This window comes from Antrostomus carolinensis, unplaced genomic scaffold, assembly GCF_000700745.2.
Source record: "Antrostomus carolinensis isolate BGI_N321 unplaced genomic scaffold, ASM70074v2 scaffold16810, whole genome shotgun sequence".
In the NCBI taxonomy this organism is placed as follows: domain Eukaryota; kingdom Metazoa; phylum Chordata; class Aves; order Caprimulgiformes; family Caprimulgidae; genus Antrostomus; species Antrostomus carolinensis.
The window spans coordinates 6,674-34,230 of record NW_010286611.1 but is presented as its reverse complement, the minus strand read 5'-3'; the positions used below and the strand labels follow the sequence as shown (position 1 = coordinate 34,230).

Here is a 27,557-nt window from a genome sequence, read left to right as displayed (position 1 = left end):
ACAGCAAAAATGCAAAATATTTGTCTTGCAAAAGGCTTGCTACATTTGTTAGTGTTTCATATGAAAGTTCTATACCAAGTTTGTTATTGGTTTGGAAAACCAGATAGATGGATTTCTTTCTAGGCATGAAAAGCAGTCTGACAGATCTGTGCAGAAGTGACCTAATTTTATGCTGTTAATGTTATGTTTAATTTTATTCTGGCATAGTATTGTGTTTTACATTGCTCGTGTTTTTCTTCCAGGGAAGCGGAGTGGGCGCAGTAAGAAATGGCGAGAGATGCTGAAGTTGCCACCTGTTAGCCAGTGTGAAGGTATTAGGTGCTCAATCGGTAGGTGTCCTGGGAAACAGTCTGTCTGATTTTTTTGAGAAGGAAAGGTTAGTGTTTGGTGCTCTCAACTGAAAGGACTCTGTCTTGCTTCTGAAAGCTGTTAGACTTGTAATGTGATGGAGAATTTATGAGAAGATAAATTTATGAGAAGATAGAAGCTGTATCACATCTTGTTTGTTAAAGGAGACTGCTTCTAAAGGATAAATTTACAAAGCCATGAATTAGAAAAATGATTTGTGTTGTAATTTGAATGACATGGTAATATATTTAACTTTTTTTCTTAATGTCTTGTAATAATTTTTTAACCTCTTCTGTGATTACCTTTTATTCCTTCTTTCCAAACAATCTGGTTTGCTTTGGGATTGCTATTTCACAGTATTGTTGGCTTTCCACCCCCCAACCTAAATGAAATAACCGTATAATTCAATGTGTTTTTAATAAATGTGATAATCTATGATATAGAAACAAATGTGGCTGGAAGTGAGTGTTTCACTGTTCATTGGGATCATTGCATGTTTTTGACGTCTTTGATAAATACGTTAATGTAAAATCTTCATGTTTTAGTGATGTTTTTCTGACCTATCCTCAAGTGAGAGTAAGGACCGTGCTATGACAAAGACAAAAATAAAGATATTTACTTATTATTTCTTTCTCAGAAAGAGACTATAACCAGCTTTGTGACAAACAGCCAATAGGAAGACTTCTCTTCAGACAGTTCTGTGATTCCAGACCAGATTTGAAAAGATGCATTGAATTTCTGGATGCAGTGGTAAGCAGTAAGAAGTTAGAGGTGGATAGCCTATATGTTTTCGTATGTAAAAAGTTTAGATTATGTGCTGAGTTTTGGTTTTGGTTGAGAAAGAGTTAATTTTCTTCATTGTAGCTCATGAAGAGTTAATTTTCTTCCTTGTAGCTCATGCTGTGCTGTGTTTTGGATTTTTGACCAAAACAGTGTTAATAACAAGGATGTTTTAGTTATTGCTGAACAGTGATTACACAGCGTCAAGGCCTTCTACATTTCTCACACTCCGCCGCCAGTGAGGAGGCTGGGGATGCACGAGGAGCTGGGAGGGGACACAGCCAGGACAGCTGATCCAAGCTGACCAAAGGGATATCCCATACCGTATGATGCCATGCTTAGCAATAAAAGCTGGGGGAGAGTTAGAGTTAGGGTGTTTGTCTTGCCAGGTGGCCATTACACATGATGATGAAGCCCTGCTTTCCTGGAAATGGCTAAACATCTGCCTGCTGATGGGAAGAAGTGAATGAATTTCTTATTTTGCTTTGCTTGTGCATGCAGCCTTGCTTCATCTATTAGGTTGCCCAAGGAAGTTATGGATGCCCCCTCCCTGGAAGTGTTTAAGCTCAGGCTGGATGAGGCTTTGAGCAACCTGATCTAGTGGAAGATGTCCCTGCTGATGGCAGGGGGGTTGGAACTAGATGATCTTTAAGGTCCCTTCCAACCCAAACCATTCTATGATTCTATTAAACTGTCTTTATCTCAACCCACAAGTTTTCTCACTTCTGCCCTTCTGATTATCACAGGGGTGAGTAAGTGAGCAGCTGTGTGGGACTTAGTTGCCTATCAGGGTTAACACACAACAATTTTTTAAAATACTAATTTTCTCTAAACACATCTGTTCACTGATGCTGCATATATGAAAATATAGCTCAATTTACTCTTTGCCAACTGTAAAACTAATTTTTGATGAATGTAAAAAACCCTCTGTCTCTCTTACTTTAAGGAAGGTTTTTAATATTTACTATAAAATCTCTGCCGTCTTGGTATGGTCAGAGCTACAAAAACGGACGTGATGGGAATGAGAGAAGTAATTTTAGAAAGACATGCTGTTTGACTTCTTGAGCCTCAAAGGATGTGTGTACAATGAATATTACTTAGGATACCCAGACTCGAAAATGTTGCAACTTGCATGGAAGCCCTAGGCTAGACAGAATGTGCTAATTAAAAAAAAAAATACAATGGAGATGGAAATTTAGGGAACCATCTATGGAAGGAGAGAAACCAGATTTTAGAGACCAAGAAAAAAGGAAGTATTTTGTCTTGATACATTTGCATCTTGGTAACTAATGCTAAAGAATGAGGGGAGAAAGGAAGTGTGCCTGCAGCCGTGTGTTGTAAAAATCCTCAGACGAAACCCTCATGGGGATGAGGAATGTAATGAGAGGAGTAGGCAGGTACATGACAGTCTTTAAGAGGAAAGAGCAATAGCTGAGAGATTTTTGTTCTTTGTCCCTCATAGTTAATCCAAGTGCAGTAAGATATAGTCTTAAGCTGAGATTGCTGACCAAAGAACAGTTTTCTTCATCCTACTTGGTTTTGTTCTTATATTCAGGGAACAGATGACCAAAGAAGAATGAAGTAGGGTAGTGCTGCTGCTTACATGTATCCCAAAATACAGTATCAGAATGCAAGGTGGCCCTGAAAGGCACAGGGTATAAGGAAGTACATGAGATGATTGCTGTGCCCTCCACTTCACCCTACGAGAGTGGAAACGGAGGCACTTGATCAGCTGAAAAGGAACTCTAGTGTCAAATCAGTAGAATTACCTTATATTTGTCGATGAATCTTTGTGCAATTAGGCTGACTCCCCAAGTGCATTTCACTATGCTATTGTGACTCCTGGGAGCTGTTCTGGCACCAAATTCCAGAGACCAATTTGACAGTTGGAGACATAGAATAGATTGAACAGAAATCCAGAACAGTGGAGCTAAATATCCTGAAGTGAATGTAAACCAGAGCCCTTACTGAGCATTGCACAATGGATTGACCACTGACAACTGTGGGTGTACCCTTAATGGTTACAACTTGTGTACACTTATTTAAGCCTTGGTAGAATCTTTGGCAGTGCAACAAAGCAAAAAATCTTAAGCATGACTGTGAGGCAGGCGTGTCTCTCCTCTAGAGATGTCATTTTTCAGGTGCAGTTGTCTCTAAGAAGTAACTGTGTTTTATACCAACTGAAAATTTTGAATTATTTTGAAATATGCAACCTGTAATGTTGTGTGGATTGCAACACTTCTGTGAATTAACAAAGTCTGTCATAGTTGAGATAAACTGATGTAAGGGATGATTTCACAATTTTCTTTTTTTTTTTTTTTTTAAATTTATTTTCTAACTTCCATTTGAAAAATCATGGCGAGGAAGGATGGTTGGGAATCACTGATACAGAAGTCTCTTAAGAGCTAAGATAATCTCTAATCGGTGACTTTCATGATCTGAAAGATAGCATGCTGTCTTGATCAAGGAACTGAGATAAAATATCTGCTGTCTCTTGCAGATGGTTCCTGAGTTAGTCTGATTCCCTTTTCTGTGCTGGACTTCAGCAAGCTTGTTCAGGCTTTTTTTGGGGTGGGGGGGTGGGGTTGAGGGGGTTTTTTTTGTTGGTTTTGTTTGTAAGGCAGTGATGTGAAGGGAAAGGCTAAGGTTGTGGGGTTTTACCATAACTTTTGCCAATTTTAATTTAAAAAAAAAAATTTAAATAAATTTTAGACTTAATCTTTCTGGAAAAAAAACTTTCTGTCATAAAATGCCATCGTCTTAAGAGCCTCGCATCTTAATTAAAAGAGTTTTCTGACTCTTTTATATGGAGCAATGTGATGTCAGCAGCATGATTATTTCAAGAGGCCAATCAAGGTAGTACAATGCTGTGCTGTCCACCTGTACTGAATACTAAGCTTTAATTGTTGAGAAGGTGTGACCTTAAAGTCTGGAGTCAGCTTGGCTTTGCAGAAAGAAGAGTTGTGAAATAAATTAATAAAAATGTTAGAAATTAAAGCAAGGAATTACAGTTATCCAATGACTCATTTCACTAGCTGGGGACAAAGTTACTCAAGTTATGAAAAAGAATGGGTGACAGCTCAAACTTCCCTCTTAAACTCTGTGAGTAAGAGAAATTAGTTGACAAGGCTATCTTTTAAACTTCCTTTTAAACTACAGTATCTGCTTAAAACAGTATGCCGAACTCTATTAAATTAGTGACTACTTTGGCATAATTGAAAATGTTGAAGGTGTTAAGTGCACTGCTGTAGTTGATTAACTTTTCTGACCTGCTCAGGTTGTTTGGTAGTGGCAGAAGAATTCTTTAGCATTAGACTGATTGTTGTGGAATTAAAGTAGCAAAAACAATGACTTACAATAGTTTGTGGGTTTGAGTGCTGTGAACCTATGAGGTTCTTAGTGACTGCTTTACCATTATGCCCAACTGTTGTTTTGTATGATACAGTCCTTCATTCTGGAGGTCTGCTGTGTATTCTTTGTCCTTAGGTGCTTGCATTTACATTCTGAAATATGAAATATCTACATAAATACTATTTCATTGCAGTTGTTCTAATTTAACGTCTAGCATGCAGTTTCTGTAATTGCATTTAGACTAATTGTTAACTTTCCTATGTTTTCAAAAAGTTAAATTCCATTTGCTTTTTTTTCTTAAGGCTGTTCTACGTACATGTTTCACTATGTATCCTGAAAATCTTTAAATAGATTTTAAACAATGAGAGCCTTCAGTTCCTTTTATGTTAGGAACATTGTGTTATTCATAATAAGATTTACCTAGCATCATGTGAAAGACTGTAGTGCCAAATAGCTCTGAGCATAATCTAATTTTCAATTCCATTCCCCTAGGCAGAATATGAGGTATCATCAGATGAAAAGCGCATAGACTGTGGCCTGAAAGTTTTAGAGATGTACTTCACTAATGGGGTAAATATATTATATTGCAAAATATTGTCTCAAGTGTTTTGTAAATGTCAGGTAAAGAGAGATCTAAGTGGTTGCATTGCTTTTAGTAAATTGACTTTCAATCTTCCTTAGTCCCATTTTTGTCTTTCTGAAAGGTATACTACCTTCTAAAACTGTGAAACTCCTGTCAACTTGAGCAGAGATCTTGACTGATTTCTGCTTTTAAGACTACTACAACTATAATTTATTCTCCTAGTTTTCTAATTAAAATACTGGTCTCAAGTAAAGATATATTTTTAAACAAACTCATTTAGCATCTAAAGAAAACTTATTAACAAATTAACCTGGAGTTTTGTAGTCTGAAGACATGAGAATGAGGAATTCTTCAAGTTCTCGGGCTTCTTTCAGACTCCTGTGTGGCCTTGGTTGGTTTGCTGTAAATTTTCAGACTTGCAGGTTTTCACAAAGTTAAATGTGTTTTGTTTTATTTGAGAGCATTCTCTTTCTCTGTATTTTGCATGGAGATCATTAATAGCTGATCTTTTGCATATATTAGATCTCACTGATTGATTTTTAAGAGTCTGTTCTTTGGTATCCAGTAAAAGCTTTTCCATGGATATAAAATTAGATGTTTGCTTTCTGTGGATAGATGCTCCTTCTGCTTCTCTTACTTTGGCCATCTTGAGAAAAAATTACTCTAAATGAAGGTCTTACAGATGCCTTAAAAGCAGATAGACTTCAGGTTTGCCACATTGCCTCTGATAATTTCTTTGGGATTACAATAAATCACATGCAGTTTTTGCAAAAAAAAACAGATTTCTTTGGGCTGGTTTGAAATAGTTTCCCAACTTGGGTGTGTGTTTCTTCCCCTTCCTTCCATCCTGCCAAGCCATATAGGTAGCTTGCTTTTGTGGTGGTAGACTTATGGAAAGAAAAAGAAATTTGGCTTATTGTCCAGTTTGTTTCCCCAGATACTGAAATAGTAAATAACTGTAATAGCTTTCAATGCATTTTTCTGTAATAGGGAACAAATAAAAATTTTGCCTGAATATGACTTTCTTGGTTTTCTCTTTAGCCAAACCATTCCTTTCCTTTTCCTGTATTAGAAGATTTCCTTTCACTTTGAATACAGAAATTTTACTCATTCTATTGATTTACAAAATTGCTTTAATTGTCGCCTTTTTTTTTTTTTTTTTTAAATTATGTAAAGTCTGCAGCACACTTGCCAGAAATACCTCAGGAAACAGTAAATGAATGTAAAGCAAAACTGGAAAAGAACCCTTCTAAGGATCTTTTTATGGAGTGTACTAGGTAAGTTAAAAATGCATAGTGCTAAGTTTGAGTATCACAAGAGAAATTTGTGTATTTCTGAGAGAAGTTGAAAGATTAAGTTTTTACACCCAGGAGTGTTTGGTCTCTCAAATGAGCGTAGGTAAGAAATTTAGAACAGATTTATTAAAGGGCTAGGTTTCCTTCAGATGTGATTTAGATGTTTGACTTCTGCAGAGCTTTATCTTTAATGCTTTTTTTTTTTGCATAAAATTCCACTATTGTCAGCTACCAAGGATTCTGTAGTGTAGAATAGTATTTCTTTTTATTGTTTTCCTGTTTTGAGTGACTTCTCTTCCATGATGAAAGTACTCGGGAAAATATGAAGTTATAAACAGGAGCTTCAAAGGTTTCTGAACAGTGTTACACAATTTATGGTTCTTGAAAACAGGTTGAACTGGGGCCAACAGTTATATTTCATTAAGGTGGCTGATTAGAGGATTGACTGGGATAGTTAACACAAATACAATTTGGTTTTCTTCTGAAGTCATGAAGTGATATTTCACACAGAAGCAGCAGGGAAAGCTTTTCTTGGAGGGATGGTGCATGTTTACCAGTGCTGCATGTCTTTCTAAAGCCTTTGTGTTTCTAATATTACTGGTTCTTCAAGGCACGCTTGATCATGTCTGAAGGATTACAGCACATTTTGTCACTGCTTGGGTCATCTCCCTAGCAACAAAAATAAGCATGCTCTGTAACAACCTGAGATTATAAGATGGAAAGGGATGTGCAAGATCACCTAGTAAAACATGTCTCAAAGGGAGGATCCGTCTTGTAGGTCATCCCCTTTCCTCTGTCCAATAAATATCTGAATACAGTTTGAATGACTTGTTTTCCTTCCCTCCAGCCCTTCTGCCACCTTGGTGTGTTTAGTTTAAGGTGAATTATAAGGTACCTGGTGTTCAGGTTTGGATGTGACATTTAGTATTTCAATTTCAAATCCTAGAATAAAATTTTATTTACCAGTCTCCAAAAAATATATGAAAACTTGTATATACTTTTCTTAAATATCCTTCAGAGGTCCTATTTGTGGGGTCATACATGCATTGCATAGTTACTGAGAGGCTGATGTTTAGGTGAGCTTGAAGACTCTTAATGAAAATGCAGAGGTCAAACTTTCTAGTCACTATAAGTAGTTTGGTATTCACTAGTGTTTTGACAGGAACAGTGTTCTGTGACAAGCACTCTCTTTGTGAGATGTAGAGCATGGTGACAATGTTTTTCTGCCTACAGCTTCATTGATATGTTCAAGTATATTTTAATAGATTGATAGCACCTCCTGTTTCATCAGTTTTTTCCATATAAGATTAATTTCATTTTCCTGTTGCTAGAATTGTCCATGAATACCTAAGCAGAAGACCTTTTGAAGCTTACCAAGAAAGTGTGTATTTTTCACGTTTTTTACAGTGGAAATGGCTGGAAAAGTAAGTTTATTTATGTTTGCATTATAATTTTGCTTTGCTTTGTGGTCAGTTTTGCTACTTGTGCTAGAAATACTGGAGAGCCCTAAGGAATGACACTGCCCGAGTCATCTAAGGAATTATGATCTGAAAGATAAGATGTAAAGGATTATTGATGGGACAGTAAGAGAGTCAATACTCCAACAGAAGTATCTGTCCAGTTGTCTTTAAGTGGTAAATTTGTATTAGGTAAATGCAAATTTGTTATTATATGCATATATACAATGGGATAGCATTCTTGGGAATGCTCTCATCCTTTAATTTCAAACATGGTCTAATTAGTGCTTAATAAGCAGATTAATCTAATTTTATAACCCACTGGGTGACTGGGTAACTAATCAGTTTTTCAGTCATGCAGACACAAATTTAGTAATTACAAGACAGCGAGATTTGTATATATCAGAGTCTAGACTGGGCTTTTAAATCAATACTAAATGCGTGTCTAAACTTTTTCAGAAGGCTGAAATCGGTACAAACTGATTCTAATGCAGCACTGCTGGGTATCATGATCACATATTCAAACATTAAGGTGCTTGAGCATTAATTTTATGGTAAATTTCAATTATCCAATGTCTTTATTTGACTGAATTAGTGGCAAAAGCCAGGAAGAGAACTAGAGAAGTTACTTAAACAATTAAACCAATTTCTCTACCAAATGAACTTCCATTTGTTGTCTTGAGAACAAAGCTGTGTTAACAATGAATGCCCTTTTCAAACAAAACAAAAAAACTGCCACCATCATGAAACAGCCCTGCTCTGATAGACCTTTAGGAGTGTTTTAGCATAGAATGGCTGACACCTTTACTGCCTCTAGTTATCTGTTCCTCTTCCACTACACTAATACCTTAACAATTTGGCTCTTGAGCTGCTGTTGCATACCACAACTCTTTCTTTTTTGAAAAAGGCAAACAGCTAAACAGAATCAGAAATGGTTTACCTTTTAAATGCTGTATTGTAAGCTTGATCTCTTTGAAATGCAGCCTACATGTCAGCATACTGCAGCTAAGGGAGACAACTGGAGGTGATAAATTTACTGTTGATGAGAACAGATAAGGCTCAAACCGTAAACAGCGTAAGGAGGGCCTAATTGTTCAGTTTTTCTTCCTGCTGTTGTGAGTGTCTGATGACCACATGAGGGAGCCCATGTTTCTATTCAGCCTTTTCATTTGAAATTCAGCTTATTATAATACTGTCTTCATGAAGTCAAGGAAACTCTTGTTCAGTAAGATGTCATAGAACAGGAAGGAGAAAATGAAGACAGACCTGGGGAGGGGATTATCAGCTCTTGTAATTCCTGTTGCAGTAATTGTTTCTTTCTGTTATTCAGGCAGCCAGTAACCAAACACACATTTAGACATTACCGAGTACTAGGCAAAGGTGGATTTGGAGAGGTGAGTACAAGAAGTGTCTTTCTGCAAGGCAATCCTTAAATAAAAAAAAAGGTTAATGCAGAGGAGGAACAGCTTTTTAACTATTGACTCTAACAATCTACATTTGACACATTATGTATCAAATTCTAGTCAATCCAAACTTTTATTTTAATGTGTTAGTTTCAGTATTGTTGGTCATGCACAAAGTTGGAGAAAACTTCCTCTGACTAACAACAATTGCTTCTGTTTAGAAATTTCATTTGGCAATGAGAATGTAGTTTCTGGTAGATCATTGGAACAGGTTTCCCAGAGAGGTAGTAGAGGCCCCAACCCTGGAGATATTCAAGGTCAGGCTTGATGGGGTTCTGAGCAACCTGCTCTAGTAAAGATGTCCCTGCTCACTGCAGGGGAGTTGGACTAGATGACCTTTGAAGGTCCCTTCCAACCCAAACCATTCTATGATTCTGTGATTATGTAGAATATTCATGAACCTGATAGGAAGATCTGTAGATTTTATTCATTCTGTTTATAATTCATTGGGTTTTTTCCCCCTGCATGCTTTAACCAGAACCTATATTGAAGGGGAAGGAGGGTCACTAAATTATCATTATCTTTCTTCTGCTTGATTATGGTATGGATGTTTGTCCTCTGTTCTGCTTGCCTAGGCATACACTGTTACCAGTCAGGTGTTTCACTAACTCAAGATCCACACTTTTACTGAACTATTCAACCCCAACAAAAAGGGGTTTGCTCCTGTAGAATCACTTTTTCTACTTCCATTACAGCTTTTATGACCCTTCAAAATTGTTTCATGAGTGAAAGCTCTGTATTGATGCTTACAGACCTTCGTTTTCTGAGAGCATTCAAGAGTGTGAAAAAAGAAAATAAAATTTTATCTTCTTTTAAAAAAATCCTAAAAACTCCCTAGCATCTCTGACACACTTTCCTTCTTTTTTAGGTGTGTGCCTGTCAAGTACGGGCAACAGGAAAAATGTATGCTTGTAAAAAGCTAGAAAAAAAGAGAATAAAGAAGAGGAAAGGAGAGTCAATGGCTCTAAATGAAAAAAGAATTTTAGAAAAAGTGAATAGTAGGTTTGTAGTAAGTATCTACTTCTGATCTGATTCACAGAAGTTTGTCTTGCTTTGTTCACTTTATTTCAGTCTCTTCCAGGAGCTTGTGGGCCCAAGACATTTTTTAATTGATTTAGAGAATGCATGACTGCTGAGATAAATGGCTGATATAATAAGTATGTTTTGTGTGTGATTGTGAGTAGTTTTGTGCAGAGGGGTTTTTACCCAATATTGAATTGGTTTTAGTCTGTCTGCTTTATTTCTAGCAATCAAAACATCAGCATGCTGATGCCACTACATCTTTGTCCTCTGTTTAAAGGTGACTAGATTATGGTGCAGTGCTCAGACTTGAATAATTAAATTCTTAATTTCTTAAGAATTTAAGAAAAAAACCTTAAATTCTATTTCTGCTGCAGTCTACGACTGAGTATGCTTGTCTCTGTTTAATAAAGAGGATATTCCATATTCTTTATTCCATCTGTTTTTTCCTTCTGTTTCTCTTCTCTGTCTCTTCTTCCAATGCATTGCTCTCTGTTTTATTTTCTTACCTGCTTCTTCCCTCCCATACACGTATTTTATAATTAATGCTGATTTCTGATTTCATTTTTGGAGGTCATTGATAAATGAGCTTCCAAAGGGGTGACTTCATGAGAGTCTGCCATTTAATGACCACTAAAAGTGGCATATCCTGCATTTCTGTGACTTTTAATAGTAGAGTTTTTATGTCCTTAGGTATTTTTAGAGCATTTGTTACTCTATTGCTTATACATTTCAAGATAAACGTGAAATTTGACTCGTATATTGATTCACGTTAGTTATATTGCTTTGCTGTGTATTAAGGCTCAAGGAGGTATCTTGGATGTGAAACAATTAACGTAACTTTTTAATAGAAATTCCAGAGAATGAAAGTCTTAATACTTTAACCTGATACTATCACGTAAATTATGGTCTGTTAGTAGCTGTAATTAGTAAGCAGTGAAATAACTTAGAATGATCAAAGATGTACCAGGTAAACTTTCCCCCAGGTGATGTTTATTTTTTTTCATTGAAATGTTGTCATTTAAATGTTAATTTTAAATGCATTTTGCTTTGTTTCTAAATCCATTTACTGATAAATTTTATATTGGTGTTCAGAGAGCATTTTAAAGTACCTGTGTTAGAGGATAGTGGAAGTTAGTTATAAATAAATATATGTATATGTAAATATAGGTATGTATGTATAAAATATGTATGTAGGTATTTTCTGATAAGCTTTATGTATTAAAAAAACCCCTGAAGACTCTTGCCAGCTAAAAGAAAAATTAAGAACCTGCTGTCCAGATACATTAATGTATTTTAAACGTTTATAAAGAATGTTTTTGTATAAATATGCTAATGTTATTTTCTCACAAGGCCATAGGCTTGAATTGATTGAAATTGAATCCAGAAATTACCTGAATTGATCCAAAAATTACTAGTTGTAGAGATATGTGAGAAGAGTGGAACCTCTGTTTTTTCAACATATATAAATATTATAAATCAATAACTGATCAAAGTTGAATTTGAAATCAGTTTATAAGATTGTACATAAGTTATTTTATTCTTGCCATACAATTTTTTTTTTTTAATGCAACAGAGAAGATCTAGATCTACTATCTGAGGTAATACTGGGTTGGAAGTGGGTAGATTTGGCATTACACATACAGTGGGAAGAAAGACCATAGAGAGCTATACTGATTCTTTACTGTTGGCAAGTTCTAAGCCAGGGAAATATGCATTATCTGGGGAGGCAGAGGGAGGAACAGAAGCTACATATTTGATCTTAAAACAACTTTTTTAGTTTCTCTAATGTAGGACAACTTTGAGTCTTGTAGAAGTTTGACAAATGCAGAATTCCTGACATGTTAATAAAATAAGGTATATGCACACATTTTCTTTACAAAGAGTAGTACAGAAAACGTGCAGCTGAGGGGCATCATCAGTAAAGGTATTGTCTGGATGGAGCTCTATGGTGTCTAAACAGACATGTCACAACTTTTGTATGGTGATGCAGGGTTTGTGTATACATGCAGATTAGTCTGAACTCCTTTGTGTCTTCAAGTATTCAACAGGGGAAATTCTCTACTTGGCAGTTTTGTTCTTTTTTATTTTAAAAAAGGATTCATATGTTGCTTGTATTGGAAAAAAGAGCTGTGAATTGTATTGGGGTTTATGAATGAATAATGGTTGTCTTCTCCCCCTGCCCCATTTTTAGGTTAGTTTATCCTATACATATGAGACGAAAGATGCCCTGTGTTTAGTATTAACCATAATGAATGGAGGGGATTTGAAGTTTCACATATATAACATGGGAAATCCTGGCTTTGATGAAGAAAGGGCTATTTTCTATGCTGCAGAACTGTGCTGTGGTCTGGAGGATTTGCAGAAGGAAAGAATTGTTTACAGGTGAGTGTCATCTACAGTTACTTTTACCTTGAATTTTCCATGCCTGCTCAGCATTGAATGTATTAATTGTTTTCTACTAAAACAAGTTTATACTTCAGCTTCATAGTAAAAGAAGCAAAAAAAAATTGTTTAGTAGTTGTCCTTTTCATGGCATGTCATTCAGAATTACTGATCTTACTTGTCTTCTTACTGTTAATTTAGGTCAGGTACTTGCTATATTCTAAAACATTATAAAGTTGATTCAGGTTTGTTTGTAAAATGAAAGTAAATTATGATTTGCAAAGCAAATTCATTAGTAAATCAAATAAATAAGTTTTAGGGACATGGGATTTTATTCTTTCCCACTCTAAAGTAGAAGTTCACAGAAGGCTGTAAAAGTCCCTTGCAGCATTGCTTGTTAGACCCAAGAGGGTAAGAAGTCAGTTATAATCCATATTCCCCTCTTTCTCCTGTTTTTATTTCAGGTTCCTCCGATAAACACTTTTGGTTTTGAATTAATGAAACTGTCAGAAGGCTCATGCATAGTAATTGAGATTGTATGGTCTCACTGCTCTTTTCTGCCTTTGTACATACATCATTTAACCTCTGGCATGCATCAGTATTACAGAACAATCAAAACAAACTTAGTGGTGGATCAAGAACGCTTTCTGGTGTGTAACACCAAGTACCACTTGTTTTAAAAGAAGATTTAAAGTATAATGCTGCATAACTTTAATATAATGAGTCTTAGTGTTTTCCCGTCCCTTTGTAGAAGACTAACATACAGGCAGCAGAAAGTGGCAGAACCACAGAGTTAACTCAGGGTTATACTGGTTGTTCTCTGTGGTTCTCTAAAGAATTCGGCCAGCCTTGCAACGTTACACAGTGTGTTTTGGCATGCATGTAGGAGGGAAGCAAGGCTGAATGGTTTGATCAGCTACAAGTAGATCATTTCACATTGCCCAAGTGAAAACAAACCCAATTGTTTAAAATACAAAATGACAGCAAAAAAACCGCACAGCCCTTGTGTTTAAGCCCAGCTTGTTTAGCTATTTGCCTACAGGAATATCTTCAAACACATATGTCAGATCCTAGTGTTCTCTGTCTGTAATTCCAGATCTTGGAGTGGTTGTGGTTTCTTCTGGTGTGGTCTTTGTGTCTAGATCTCTTCCCTTTTTCTAATATTAATAAGTTAATTGGAATTGGAAACTTACTAATTTTCCAATTATTAAGAATTTGCATGGCCTTAAATTTATGAGCAAGGAAAAAAGTATTTTCACAACCAACTCTCAGTAAAATTGCCTCTTAATTAGAAGAATGGGAATTATTTTTAATCCTCTATTCATAACAAAATGAAAGACCAAGAGACAATTAGCTGTACGTGTGTTAGTAACGGAATAATTGTATGCTTGGAGGAAATAGAAGAGTTTAAATTTAACCATAGTATCTGAAAGGTGTTATTTAAACAATTCAGTATAGGACATGCTAAGGTTGTTCCTGCCCAGTATGTAAACAGAGGAAAAGAGACTGTAATTATACCATGTCAGCTCAACTACACTTGAGTACTAAAACTAGAAAATATTTGGATAATTTTACACTCTCTGAAGAATCACTTTTAGCCCTATGCTTTTTAATATCGAATGACCAACTTTTTGTAAAACAACGTTTTGTTTCTTCTCTTTTGCTGATGGTTGTTTTTTTCCTGATGGCCTCCATTTGTTTGTTTTTTTTCCCCCTATGTATTTCTTTTTGTATTATGCATTTAGGAGCATAGTTGTAAATCTTAGTTTTAAAGTCAAGAAGCCAGAATAGGTGGTCACAGAAGTCTTCAGAATGTCACCAATTATAGTGATATGTTACACAATCAAAATTCTCTTATCAGGCACCTTAAGCAGCAATAGAGTGATTATATATGTTTAGTGAAGCAGAGAGCTAGTGAAAATAATTATTTTATTCTCACCAAAGAAGTTATACTGGCAATCTCCAATTTTAATGTGGTTGTGGGATGGAGAACATAATGAAACATATTTTAATTGATTCAATGATTTATTTTTCCAAATTATGGTAACTAGTATATTTTGTTCTTCAGGGCAAGAGAATACAGAAGGATTGTTTTTCTTATTTTACTGCCATTTTGAAAGCATTTAATACTGGTAGGACCAATGAATTTTTTGAAATTTGAGCTAGTTCTTTTTCTGTTGCCATATCTCAAGATCTGTTACTGCATTTGTTTTCCAGCCTTAAAGGAGGAGTTTTAAACTCTCTTTTTAGACAAATAGCTTAAGCTGTTAAAGCAGACCTATAACATACTGTTATAAAATATTTTCTTGAGGCATGATTTTGTGGCTATCCATCTGTATATTCCCAGTAAAGTGTCCTGTAAAGGCAGTAGAAGAAGGGAAATTCAGAACTTCTGAAAATGGAAATCCTCAGTGCAGACGGGTGTTAGCAGATAGGAGTAAAATCATTTCATCTTGTCAGTCTGTTCAGTTCTAGAGTGGCAGTTTTAATGTAGGTCAGTCATGCTAAAAATTATTATCATAGAACCATAGAATGGTTTGGGTTGGAGGGGACCTTAAAGATCATTCAGTTCCAACCCCCCTGCCATGAGCAGGGACACCTTCCACTAGACCAGGTTGCTCAAAGCCTCATCCACCCTGGCCTTGAACATTATAAATTTATTATAATTAGGATGTGTCAGTATCAGTAGCAAAATGCCTCATAAAATAGGAAAACTAGGTCTGACTTTCCTCTCGATTAACACCAGTTTTTATTGTGTGTTTCATGTATCTTTCTACCAGTTACTACTGAATTTCAAGCAGTGGTGTTGGTGCTGTCTGTAGGATCCTGGAGTCAGTTGTGCCATTTTGTTAGTGGAGTTCCCAGTGGATTAAAAGAACCGGTGCAGAGCTGGAAGGAGGGCCCCACACTGCGCTGAGATAGTGATTGAGCCAGTTTCCTTGTTTAATGGGAGCTCGTGAAACTACCTGTAACTTGCCATATGTTGCTGACATTAGAAAAATGAGCAAATAGACAGGGACAGATAATAGTGGAGCTATTCACCCATCTGCTGCATAAAAACTCTGATAATACCTAGAGTAAAGTTAGGATTTGCATAAGACAGAGCAAGGAACAAGTGCCTGCATTCCAAACAGGACTTAATTGCTGCAGTTTTTCTGCAGGAGTTACCCAGCTCCTCAAGGATGGTAGTGGTTTTTATCAGATAAGCTGCTTGAAAACCTAGATTTTACTTCCAAACTCAGGTAGGTGCCCATAGCTCTACTGAACGTGCCTGGAAGGTCAAAGATCAGGCTCAAAGACCTGTTAAAGCTGTAGTGGATAAGCCCAAATAGCTCCTTGCCTGACTCGTGCTATGCTCAGTGTAGATGTCTTTACAGTGAAATCCCCTGAAAGATTTTTATCCAGAAATTTACTCTGTAGGAAGGCTGGTGTAATGTATAGCACAAATAAATCACTGCATGTTTAGTCCAGTTTAAAATAAATATATCTTTTATATCTAACTGTTTTTAATTAACGTCTTAGTTATACGAGCTTTGCAGTCCTCTAGCTTTTCTCTGCTTCCTAAGGGAAAACTGCTGCTTCTCTTGCTAGAATTGCATTGCTAGCTCTGTTTTGAGCTTGGTTTTCATCTCAACTAGCCTGTTATCCAGTGCAGGACTGGTGTCTGGATATTCCAACAGAAACTTTGATTTTGGCCTCTGTCGTGGTGGAGGAAAGGAAGAGGGAGAAGGCTGATACCCCCAAGCTTGGATCTCAGAGCTAGAATTTATAGCTGAGTGCTTCCAAAAGCTGACTTTGTTGCAAACTGCTAGGCCTAGAAACTAAGAGCATTAGAGAGATGGAATTTTGGCTAGAAACAAGTTTTACTGTTGACCGACCAAAATCATGTCAGACCAGAATTAGCTTCTATTAAGCAGCCGATGTTGCTAGTATTGGATTTTAGGTTAGGCTTTAGCCAGCCTTCTTGGAGATGGAACTCTTTAAACTTGTTTACTTGAGTTCACCTGAGCATATATTATGTCCTTTAAAGTAGACGTGTTTCTACCTAAAATTTAAGATGAATTTTCTTTTGCTTTTTTTGATACTGGTGTGAGGTTTCTGTTTGTTTGTTTACTCTGATCTTTCCTGGTTCCTCTGGTATTGTAATCTCACATGTAACGTGAAATGATTAAGATGATAGAGACTGTCTGTACTTAAATGTATTAGAAGCAAAGTATCTTGCTGACTTCTTTATACAGTTAATCTCATTAAATAATGAAACTATAACATGAATACGCATACTTCAGAGCATCAATTTATCAATAATTGGGGGGAAAAAGCATACAGACTTCTTGGTGAACAAATATGCATGTGTATTTCTCATTTTGAATGTAAATTCTAGAGTCATTCTTCCTAAAATTGCTTTTTACATTATTCAATCTTTTCTGCTTGTATATGAGTAACTCTTCTTGTCACAACTGTACATATACCCATACATGTACATACTGCTTTTAATAATCTATTCTAATAATAACTGAACCTTTAGTACCAATTTTTGCTTGTCTGTTTCTGGCCTTATGATATTTATGGTGGAATAAAACTGAGACTGTGTTGTAGTTCACATACTTTCTTATGCATATCACAATTATGTATATAATATACACTATTATCTCTTATATGTATATTCCATACATGTATATATTTTATGTATATATAAAAGTGCATGTTCTCAGTAGAATCTGCTAGAGGATAAATCCTAGAAGTAACCTCTGCACAGCTGCTGGTTCAGCTTCAGTGACTCCCCAAATTTTCCTTGAGGGGGCATGGAAACTCAAATATCCCATTGAGTTTCTTTTGTTCTTAAAGTAAAAATATACAAGATGCCTATAAAGTGCAGAATTGCAACACTGAATTAATTGCCCTTTTGCTGTTACCTGAGTCTTGCTAGCATTTAATAGTTAAAAAATGTTTCATGTGAAACTTTGATGTTTACAGAAAAGTAGTAGAGACTTGTAGCAAGTTGATTGCAAAGAATCCTAACTAGCTATAGTGTCTAGTGAGGTTTAGAAGCTGCATGTCCAAATTAAAGGAATGGAGTTTGAATGAATGATATTAAGCCTGTGGTTAGTTTTGGGAATATTACACTTTGTTGATATTCTGGCACCCTGGGGTGCAATATAGCAAGGGATCAGCATCAAACTGCAGCAAGCACTGATGTGTTTTACCATTGTGGAGTTGTATGGCTGATACTCTCATAAGAAATGTCTTTCATTTGTGAGCACTAAAGTTGGTGGTTCTTCATATCAGGATTTTAGTGTTGTGTAGAGAAAGTTTCTCATCTGTGAAATATTAATTGCTGTTGTTAATATAAATATATTAGAGAGTTGGGAAAAAATGGATCTCAAGAGTTCTGTGGTTAAACTATTTTTATTGTAGGTCCTCAGCTTCACATTTCTTTTTGTATATAGGTGGAAACTGGAAAAATTCCTTTAATCAGAACCATGAAGTCTTATGTTGCCTAAGTTGCAGTTGATATTGGCTGATAATTTTGCCTTTGTATAATTCACATTTCTATTGTGTTTAATTTGTAGAGACTTGAAGCCCGAGAATATACTCCTTGATGACTGTGGTATGTAAAAATTAAAATTACTTTTGGAATTTTGAATTACTAATCTAATTAATACTGTGCCAGAAATCAAAGGGATTTCTTCATGATAAAAGGGACCTGACTGACAAATGTTAACTTTAGTTGGTAAAGAAAAAACTGTCCTTGCTTTTCAGAAAGTAGGGGAAAATACTGAGTGTTTAGGGGACGACACTGATGATGTTTGAGGGGTCAATCTTCCGCCTTCAAATGGCTCCTTTTCCCCTTTTGCTCGTTCTTCTCCCCCCTCCCCTTGATTTAAGATAGCAAAAACTTTTATATGGAGTTGTTCTCTGTTTGTCTTTTCTTTGACAAGATTCATTTCATGATTTGTTAGATGTGGGGCCAGAATTTTACTTAGTAAACTATCATTTTTAAGCAGTAAAGAATAAAACAAATCTGAAGGATCTCTGTTTTAACATTTCATCTAGAACAGGTCTGATGGTCACTGATGCATATGTGGCTGGAAGGAATCAAGGAAGTACAAACAATATGAAGAAGTGTTTGTAATTTTTTTGTTTTTCAGAAGCCAAATTAATTTTCTTTAATGACTTTGTATGATATTTATCAGAATCTTTTGAATTCACTGTAGAACATGTGCAGCAATCACCACCTTCTAAACTGTGGATGAATATTACCAGTTTGTTCTTGTAATTGCTGAGTATTTTTGTTAAGGAAAAACTGGTTTTGAAGTCATTAGCACAGTATTTTTTTTTTAAAGTCAGCATGTTCTGACTGATAAATTTGTAAAAAGGTAATGCTTGGGAGAAGTTACTTTCCAATAGTTAAAGCTTTGCTTGACATCAAATGCATTCTTTTATTTTTCTCTCCAGCAATGTCTTGCAAAAGCTGAAGGCTTTTTTGAGGAAAAATGTGGCCTTGCAGGACTGCACTGGAACGCTTTCTCTCTGCCAGGGATATTCTGATCTCGTTCCAGAGAGCAGAGGCAACTAATTAGAAAATCGCTTCAGGAGCTCAGATCCTGCACTTGAAAGGGGTTCATCAGATGTCAGGGAACAGAAGAGTGTCTGCATGTATTTAAAATAGAATTTGCTGCTCAAGAGCATTTAGTTATTTCCAACCAGTATGTAGAGTGGCACTTTACTTTCTCCACTCTTTCTCCCCTCCCCTTGATTATCTATCACATGGAAATAAGAAATTAATATGCTTTTAACTAACATTGATGCTCTAGAGCTTTTTTAACAACAGAGAATATTGGCACAAAGGACACTCGGGCACTGGAACGGGCTACCCAGAGAGGTGCTGCAGTGTCCACTCTTGGAGGCTTTCTAGACAAGAATTTAAAAAGCCTCCAGCACTTTGGGCTGACTGCTTGCTCAGAAGGTTGTACTAGAGACATTCTGAAGCCCCTTCCAGCCTGAATTATTCTGTGAATCTGTGATGTTTCTGTAAATTTAGACAGTGTTCCTGTCCTTATATCCAGTATTAGAAATAAGTGTGGGTTTGGTTTGGTTTGGATTTTTTTCCCTCCCCTTTGAGCCTTTCTTTTCTGTATGACCTTGGGGAAGCCCTTCTGTTGTCTCTGGCAATATCTGTTTTAAAATTGAGTTGAAAATGTAATTGTCCTTTCTTCTGTCTAGCCTTTTGTTTTTTTATTAAGGAAATACCTTATGTACTTTTAAATTAGAATAGTGTAAATACAATTCTTGCCTTGAACTATCTTGAATATTTTGCTGCTGAGTCTGTCCTGCAAAGAACTATCTCTGTCCATGGGCATGTAAGGGAGGGTAGGGTGGACTTACTCCCATTGCTGCTCTTGGACTGTTTCCCCATCTGAGCAGGGTTGTTCATGACAATTCATAGCCTTCCACCAGACTACTTGTGTGTTATATGTACTAGTGTAAGTGCCATGCATAACAGGAAAGGTAGTCAACTTCAGAAGTTACCTTCTATTTCATTTTATTAGCCCGTTTGCTACATTAGACTGATTCATGAGAAGGGGAAATCCCAATGTTGAACTGACATGTTACAATATAAATAATTGCAGTAGGTTATGAGTAGGCTACTTGTCTTTCAGGCTGGGAGTGGGGACAGCAATTCCAGTTACTTGTGCTTAGCATTATTAAGATACTTTGTTAGAGGAAAACCTGGTGTCTCAGTACAGGCTACAGTTTTCTCATATTCGGAATAACAAGTAAATTCTGATGTTTTGGTAGGAAGTCAGAAAGCTGAGTGTTTGTGGTGGGATTACAGAATAGAAAAAACACAAGTGTCTTATGTATAGAGACAGAATTTGGAATAGTCATCATTTCTGTTCGCCCTAGAGTAGCAGCCTATGCCAAAGCTAGGAATTAGAGTGCTTAACAGCAACTTTTTTGTATGACCTTCGGGAAATCAGTTAGATCTGTGCATCTCTATCTTTATATTTGAGGAAGAGTTGCATAATGATCAATCACTCTTTTTTTAGTTCAGCTAAATACACTTAGTGCTATAAGTATTTGAATGTTTTGATGTTTAAGAGTGGTTTTTTCATGAGGTATGCTACAGAAACTTTTTGTTTAAAAGTGATGATACTTTATTATTTGCTAACTATTTATAATTTCTTTTAATGTAAATAGGACATATCAGAATTTCAGATCTTGGTTTAGCTGTGCAGATTCCAGAAGGAGAAACTGTCCGAGGACGGGTTGGGACTGTTGGATACATGGGTATGTAAAGTATCCTTTGCTAGTTACATTTTACCAGAAAATTTGGTTCTTTGGGTATATGAATGACTTGTCCAAAGATCTACATTGAGCCTGGATTAGTTACTAGGCATTTTATGGCAAGAAAGGTTACAATGTACGGCAATAGATGTTAGTAGTCAGTTATAAGCCTACTGATAAACTTGAAAACTTAACTCTGGAAATTCTAGCTTTAGGTAGAACTTTAGGAAAGCACTTTTTTTTTTTTTTTTTTTTTTTTCTGTGATTCAGAAGAGATTTAGGGTCACAGGTAAGCAGATGTACTATGACAAAACATCTCTTTCCATGCTTTGTAAAAATTTAATTCTCAGCTTGTAAACAGTACTGTTCTTAAGTATTAAAGAACTTGAAGTGCTTCTCTTGGATGTAAACAGAGTCCTTACAGTAGAAGTTAACGTTTCTTCACAGTACAGAAGAATTACACAAAGAACACTGCACAGAGCCAAAAGAGTACCTGAGAGTTTCTCTAATATTTAATTAGTTTAAATTTAAAGTGAATTAAATGTAAAGGGAATTAGTTCAATTTAAAGTGAATTGTTGTGGGGATTTCTTTGCTTTTGTTTTATAGCTCCAGAAGTGCTCAAAAACGAAAAGTATACATTCAGCCCGGATTGGTGGGGTCTTGGCTGTTTGATTTATGAAATGATTGAAGGACAGTCTCCATTCAGGAAGCATAAAGAAAGGGTCAAACGGGATGAGATTGACCGGAGAGTAAAGGAAGACCAGGAAACATATTCAGACAAGTTCTCAGAGGAGGCAAAATCCATCTGCAGGATGGTGGGTGAAGAGACGTAGAGGTTTGAAAATTAAATTTCTAATCCTATTTGAGATGAACTACATTTATTTTTTAATTTATTTTTGCATTATTTTAATGTCTTCTATTGAAAATTTTTCAAACCTGGAGTTCTTAAATCTTTCTTTGGTTCAGATGGAAGTTTGTGATTCTCCATTAATTGTTCAATTATCAATTGAACATTTTTCAAGATGAAGGAAGGCTGCATAGATTGATTTTTCATCACATGAATGAAAAGGTCCAGTACTCTTTGGACCACATGTAATTATAGATGGAGTATGGCAGAGTAGTGTCCTAGTTTCCTTGCCTAAAGGAGTCTGTACGAGAGAACAGCTTTTTTTTATCTTGCATGTTCTTAAATTTAATAAGAGGCATGTCTATACAGAAAGCTTCAAAAATTTTCTTTACTAGTTTATACAAAATATGTGCATTACTTATGTCCATTGGAAAAAAGTAAATCTCTATTTCCTGAAAGTAAAGTCTACTGCAAAGTCTGTAAAATCTATTCAGCATGGCATAAATTAATATAATCTAGTATAATCTTCAAATGGTCTGCTTTCAGGGATTCTTTTGTCTACTGAAAATCTTTTTGCTCCCAGAATGTTGTAGCTTGGATTTCCAGTTCATTTTGATACCATGATAAATTTCACCTAATAAAAGGCCAAGTAATAAAATAAACTTATTGATGTCTATATCGTATATAGATTTTTTTTTTTTTAATTGTGGCATTATATTGCTGGATCAGTCTTGTTTTCCATATCTTTGCAGTTACTTGCTAAAAATCCAGAGGAACGACTTGGTTGCACTGAAGATGGAGCTGCTATTGTAAAGCAACATCCTATTTTCAAGAATATTAACTTCAAGAGGCTGGAAGCTAACATGTTAGAACCTCCATTCTTGCCAGATGTAAGTAGGTGAGACAGATTTGATTAGTATCTGAAAAGGCAAGAACTGTCATAATTCTATGTCAGCAATCAAGTGAACTCCAAGAAACATTGAAAGTTAGTTAAATTGTCAGGAGAATGCCATTGTAGCTATTCATAGCTAGTTGTTTTGTGGCATTTCATCTGAGATCACAAACCAAATTACAATAGTGGTATTGCTCTATGGAGCTTTGTAGCAGATGTCTTAGCCCTTAAAAGTCTACTTACAGAGCTCAGATGCTGAACAAATGAGGATTTGCTTTGAAGAAATTACTCTGGAGTTGAAAGGAGGGTGACAGAAGAATGGTGTGAATGGAGAATGGAGTGAATGATGACAGCCATTGAGAAACCCAGAGAAGCTGGATGCTGTTTCTTTTTGATATTTCTTTCCTGTTACTTGCAGGATGGATGGAATTGTTTAGGTGCTTTATGAAGAGAGTCTTTTAAGATTTTGCATTTCTGTTTTGTAGTGTAGGGTAATTTGGTGATCAGCCATATGAAATAGAAAATTCTAGACATTTTGCTTCCCCTCTGCTCATCTAAGGGGAAAAAAACCAAAACAAAACAACAAAACACCACAAAAATCCAAAACCCCACAAAACCTTAGTGAAGCAATCTTGTATTGTCCTGCAGCCACGTGCCGTGTATTGTAAAGATGTCCTGGACATAGAGCAGTTCTCAACAGTAAAAGGAGTGAACCTGGATACTACAGATGATGACTTCTATTCCAAATTTGTTACGGGTTGTGTCTCAATCCCTTGGCAAAATGAGGTATTGTATATTTAATAAAAGATTCTTTTCTTTAGCACAGCAATATAGAAGTTTTAATAATGGGTATAGTTATAGTATTAACTTTTTCTGTGAGATGTAAAGAAGTTTCTGGTTTAGACTTCATTGCTGAGAGACTTCAGAAAAAAAGTTTCCCAAAACAAAAAACTTGCTAAAACTTGAGATCAGTGATAAATTTGCATAAATAGAATCTTGTCATCATAGATACAGCATACAGAACAGTATTTAGCATCACTATAACCATATTTTTCTTGTTCTTCTATCAAGTTATTCAATATTGCTCCTCATAGGAGAGGGATAGAATGCAATTCGAAGTGTTGAAAAGCAAACAGGCACAGTGCAAGCTGTGTGTCATCACGCCTGTGTATCAATAGAGTATCCAAGTGACACAGGCATACAGAACTGCAGATTCACCTTTTCTAAGGTTTCAAAACAAACAGTTCAATATCAGTTGAGTCAGACTTTCTCTTAAAGCTTTTTCATCTGTCTAGTGAACGAGTATTCTAGTATTCTGCATAGAACGCTAGAATTTTGTTACCTCTGCATGCAGTTCAGTCTGTATTTAGGAAATTCAAAACTTCTTTATTATTTCAGGAAGAGCATTCAGTAACTATTATTTAAAATTGTAGTTCTTTTTCTATGAATGCCTTCCCTCTATTGTAAGATGTTAATAACTTTCTGCAGTTAGTATTAGTTTGAATTCTACTAGTGTAGTTTCTTTCCCAGTATGATTTTTTTAATTGTTATTTAAAGCTTGAACACAAAAGATGAGCAATTTCTGAACAACTCAAAGAAAAAAGCACATTCCTTTTTTTCCCTTGTGCTTTTTTTTTTTTTCATTACATTAAGAAGGAGATTTGAAAGGTATAATTTGACATAGAAAGTCTTCACTAAGAAGCAATGAACCTTAGGTTGTTGGATAAATAAGTATTTCCAGTGCTGTGTTGTAATTCTGAACTTCAGAATATGACCCGGTCATTAAGGAATGCGCTGCAGCCTTATAACTTTAACCCCACATAGAGGGAGAAAGTTGAAAGTAGCTGTGGAATTCTGGTGATGGCAATTCCTTCTTTTCAAGGAATAACTGTGCAGACTTCATTGTACATTTGTGCTTATTTTTTCTTTTAATTCATGTTACTGAGCTTTCACTCAAATCTTTGCTCGCAGTCTTTAAGAATTCTTCCTCCTCTCCCGTACTTTACCTAATGTCATGGTTTACAACAAAAGCAGACCGCATTTCTTCTTATTCCTCTTTATGCCCCCTCTCCCTTTACAAGGCGGACTCATTTGGTTGCATGCTCATTATGATAGATGTGTATCAGTGGCACTCACCAGTAAATGCCAACTACATGTAGGCAATAGCCACTATCCCCCTTCTGACTATGCCTGTTTGTTACCTTTTGGCATTTACTCTTTCTGCTGTCCTTTCTGCTCCCAGTAATTGTGTTTTTAATTCTTTTGTTTTCTGTGTACACAAACAGATTATTTCAAAATCCCTTGCTTCTCTCCAGAGACCTGCCTTCATTATATCTTCCCCCATGCCCCATGAAGTATTACCTTCTCTATCTCATTGCCTTTTTTCTAATTATGGTATATGTTAGTTGTGTTTTGATAGACAGTTGTCCAAAACACAAGAATAATGTTTAAATTACTGTGGTCAAACATGAGCTGCTTCCCCCCGGCTCCAAGAGTGCAATTCATCCCCTTTGTAAAAAGTATCCCCCTTTTTACTTTGTAAAAAGCATTCTGCATAGAATAATAATTTCTCCTACTCAATATCATGTTTATTAATTAAGTTCAGTCCTGGATATAAATATATTGTATTTGTGAGGCTAGACTGCTCTGAAATGAGCAGAATAGATGGAGGGAAAATGAATTTCTGGTTCTAAAAACTTCTGCTTATTGCATCATGGGCAGAAGAAATGCCTTACAAGGGAGCATCTGAGTGCTCACCTGAATGATAGTGCTCTCATTGCTATTCTTTAGTTCATTGGGTGCACAAGGAGAGTTAACGTAGACTTTGTGCCTTCCTTCATGGAGCTCTGCAAGTGGTGTAGTTTGGCTGATGAATGTGAAAGTTGTTAGGAGTACCCAGCCAGAGTAAGTAAATAATACATGGAACTTGTTTGAGAGGCTTGTATGGATATTTCATCTGTATTTCCTATGTTTAAAAGATGATTGAAACAGGATGCTTTGAAGATATCAATGCATATGAAACTGATGGTACTGTGTCACCAGAACGAGAGAGGTCTCCTAAACCAAAGAGAGGCTTCTTTCACAGGCTTTTTAGTGGAGAGGTAAGGGTATTTCTTTCTTTTCATAAGAAAATTACCAGTAAGACCTTAACATCCATTCAGTTTTTAATACTATTTTGTGATAGGAAAAACAAGTTGTTTGCTGAATACTGGAATTAATTAAATCTGGTTTATTATGGCTTTGCCCTTGCACTGCATTTCAGCAACTGTAACAATCCCTATAACTACAGGAGTTTATCCTCCCTCAGCATTGTGTCTTCCTCTAGTGCCTGCTAGCTGTTACCTGGGAACAATGTAATGTGTGCTGTTAACAGCTGTACTATAGATCTTTCTTGCCTAAAGATACTAATTTGGGTCTTGCTCCTTAAGTATTTTGCCAGTTTTTATAAAGACTTCAGAGATAATTGAGGCCCCCTCTGGAAAAACTTCAATAAAATTGCCTAATGAACACAGAATTGAGTGTCTTGGAGCAATGCAACTCTCGCCTCTTTAGAATAAGTTAGGCTCTCAGTGAATCGTTCTAGTGTATTAAGCAAATAAGTAAAAACATCCCCCAAATGAATGAGTGTGAAGAAGGGTCATGAAACAAATGTTAAAATGTCGTAGGAAGTTTAATGCCTTTACCAAAACAACAACATAATATATGTTTACGTAGCTACTGATAATGCACAGCCTTTTCTTATGCACATACATTCTACTCTTTGGTAAACATTTAGATGTATATGAATTGAGTATTTACCACCTGAAAGACACGTGGCATGTTGTACTTGTTTGTAGGTCATGAGAAGTAGGTTACTTGCAAAGGTTTTCAGTTGGAGATGTTGTACACAATTCTGCTTGCTCAGTATGCCTGCACTTAGAGTGGAACTAGAAGCATGAGTGTATTCCAGTAGAGAACACTTCTGTAGAAATTAGTTTTGCTTTCAAGCAGAAATGGAATTTTAAGATTGCTAGGAGCATATCATTAAGTAGCCACAACAGGGCCATGTATTAAAATTGCATGATGATATTTTTTGTCATCAGCTGGTAATTCACCTCTCTAAAACGGTACAATGCTAATGGAATGTATAATGGTACTGCCATTTTTAGTTCACCTTTTCAAATTCACTTTTCTCCCACTTACAGTAATGGAATAGAAGGAATGGTTAAGTGTACAAATAACCTCATATAGCTACAGTTAGAGCTTGTGTCTTACTGTAGTCTTTTCAAGCTGAATCAGCAGGGTTCATGCTGTCCCAAGAGATAGTTCTATGTATTAAGAAGAGACCTAAAAAAATTAATATGGCTTGAGAGCCTTCAGTTGTTTTTGAAGTAATAAGACTGCAGTTAATTGTCCTGTGAAGTCAAAAGAAGGAAAGATCTTAAGGTTAAATGAAACTTTAATGACTGGAGATTTGGCATTGGGTTGTGGTTTCCTTTGATATTCCCAAAGCATTTAGTTAGTATGGAGTAAAATGTGCTGGAAAAAGAGACACCCTGCACCCCTCCAGCCTTTCTGTGCCCCATAGAACACATAATCCAACAATAGCATCAGTTCTGCAGCTCAGTTGTCTCTGTCTTCTCTTGCAGGTCTGCTTTAAATCTGATTGCAGTGATGATGAGCAGGAGTCCTCCAGACTTTAAATCGTTTTACTCTCATCAGAAAGGATGAGCAAACATTAAATGTTTTGTATCTCTGTAGCAAAGTGTATTATATATATTTTTTATCTGAGTTCAAGGATTTTTGTACATTTGTACTTCATTTGTTTTAAGATGTATATTTTCACTAAAGCTTAATTGTACAAAAA

The 27,557-nt window shown here is 36.0% G+C and overlaps 1 protein-coding gene across 1 annotated transcript; it reads left to right on the top strand.

Annotated features, from left to right (window-relative positions):
* Window positions 1-247: 247 nt before the first annotated feature.
* On the top strand, window positions 248-27,557 carry GRK4 (G protein-coupled receptor kinase 4). Its single transcript, XM_010176789.1, has 15 exons — window positions 248-329; window positions 986-1,098; window positions 4,972-5,049; window positions 6,239-6,339; window positions 7,689-7,781; window positions 9,145-9,208; window positions 10,146-10,286; window positions 12,492-12,682; window positions 18,253-18,290; window positions 20,885-20,974; window positions 21,579-21,787; window positions 22,572-22,709; window positions 23,360-23,497; window positions 25,690-25,812; window positions 27,340-27,557. Exons 1-15 carry the CDS (start codon window positions 278-280, stop codon window positions 27,391-27,393), a joined length of 1,623 nt encoding a protein of 540 aa, XP_010175091.1. The 5' UTR covers window positions 248-277; the 3' UTR covers window positions 27,394-27,557.

Excerpts from the sequence above, each read along its gene's own strand:
- GRK4 (XM_010176789.1), top strand. The coding sequence starts at position 278 with ATGCTGAAGTTGCCACCTGTTAGCCAGTGTGAAGGTATTAGGTGCTCA. Across the intron at positions 18,291-20,884 it reads TATACTCCTTGATGACTGTG|GACATATCAGAATTTCAGAT; the intron begins GTATGTAAAAAT and ends TAATGTAAATAG. Across the intron at positions 20,975-21,578 it reads TGGGACTGTTGGATACATGG|CTCCAGAAGTGCTCAAAAAC; the intron begins GTATGTAAAGTA and ends TTTGTTTTATAG.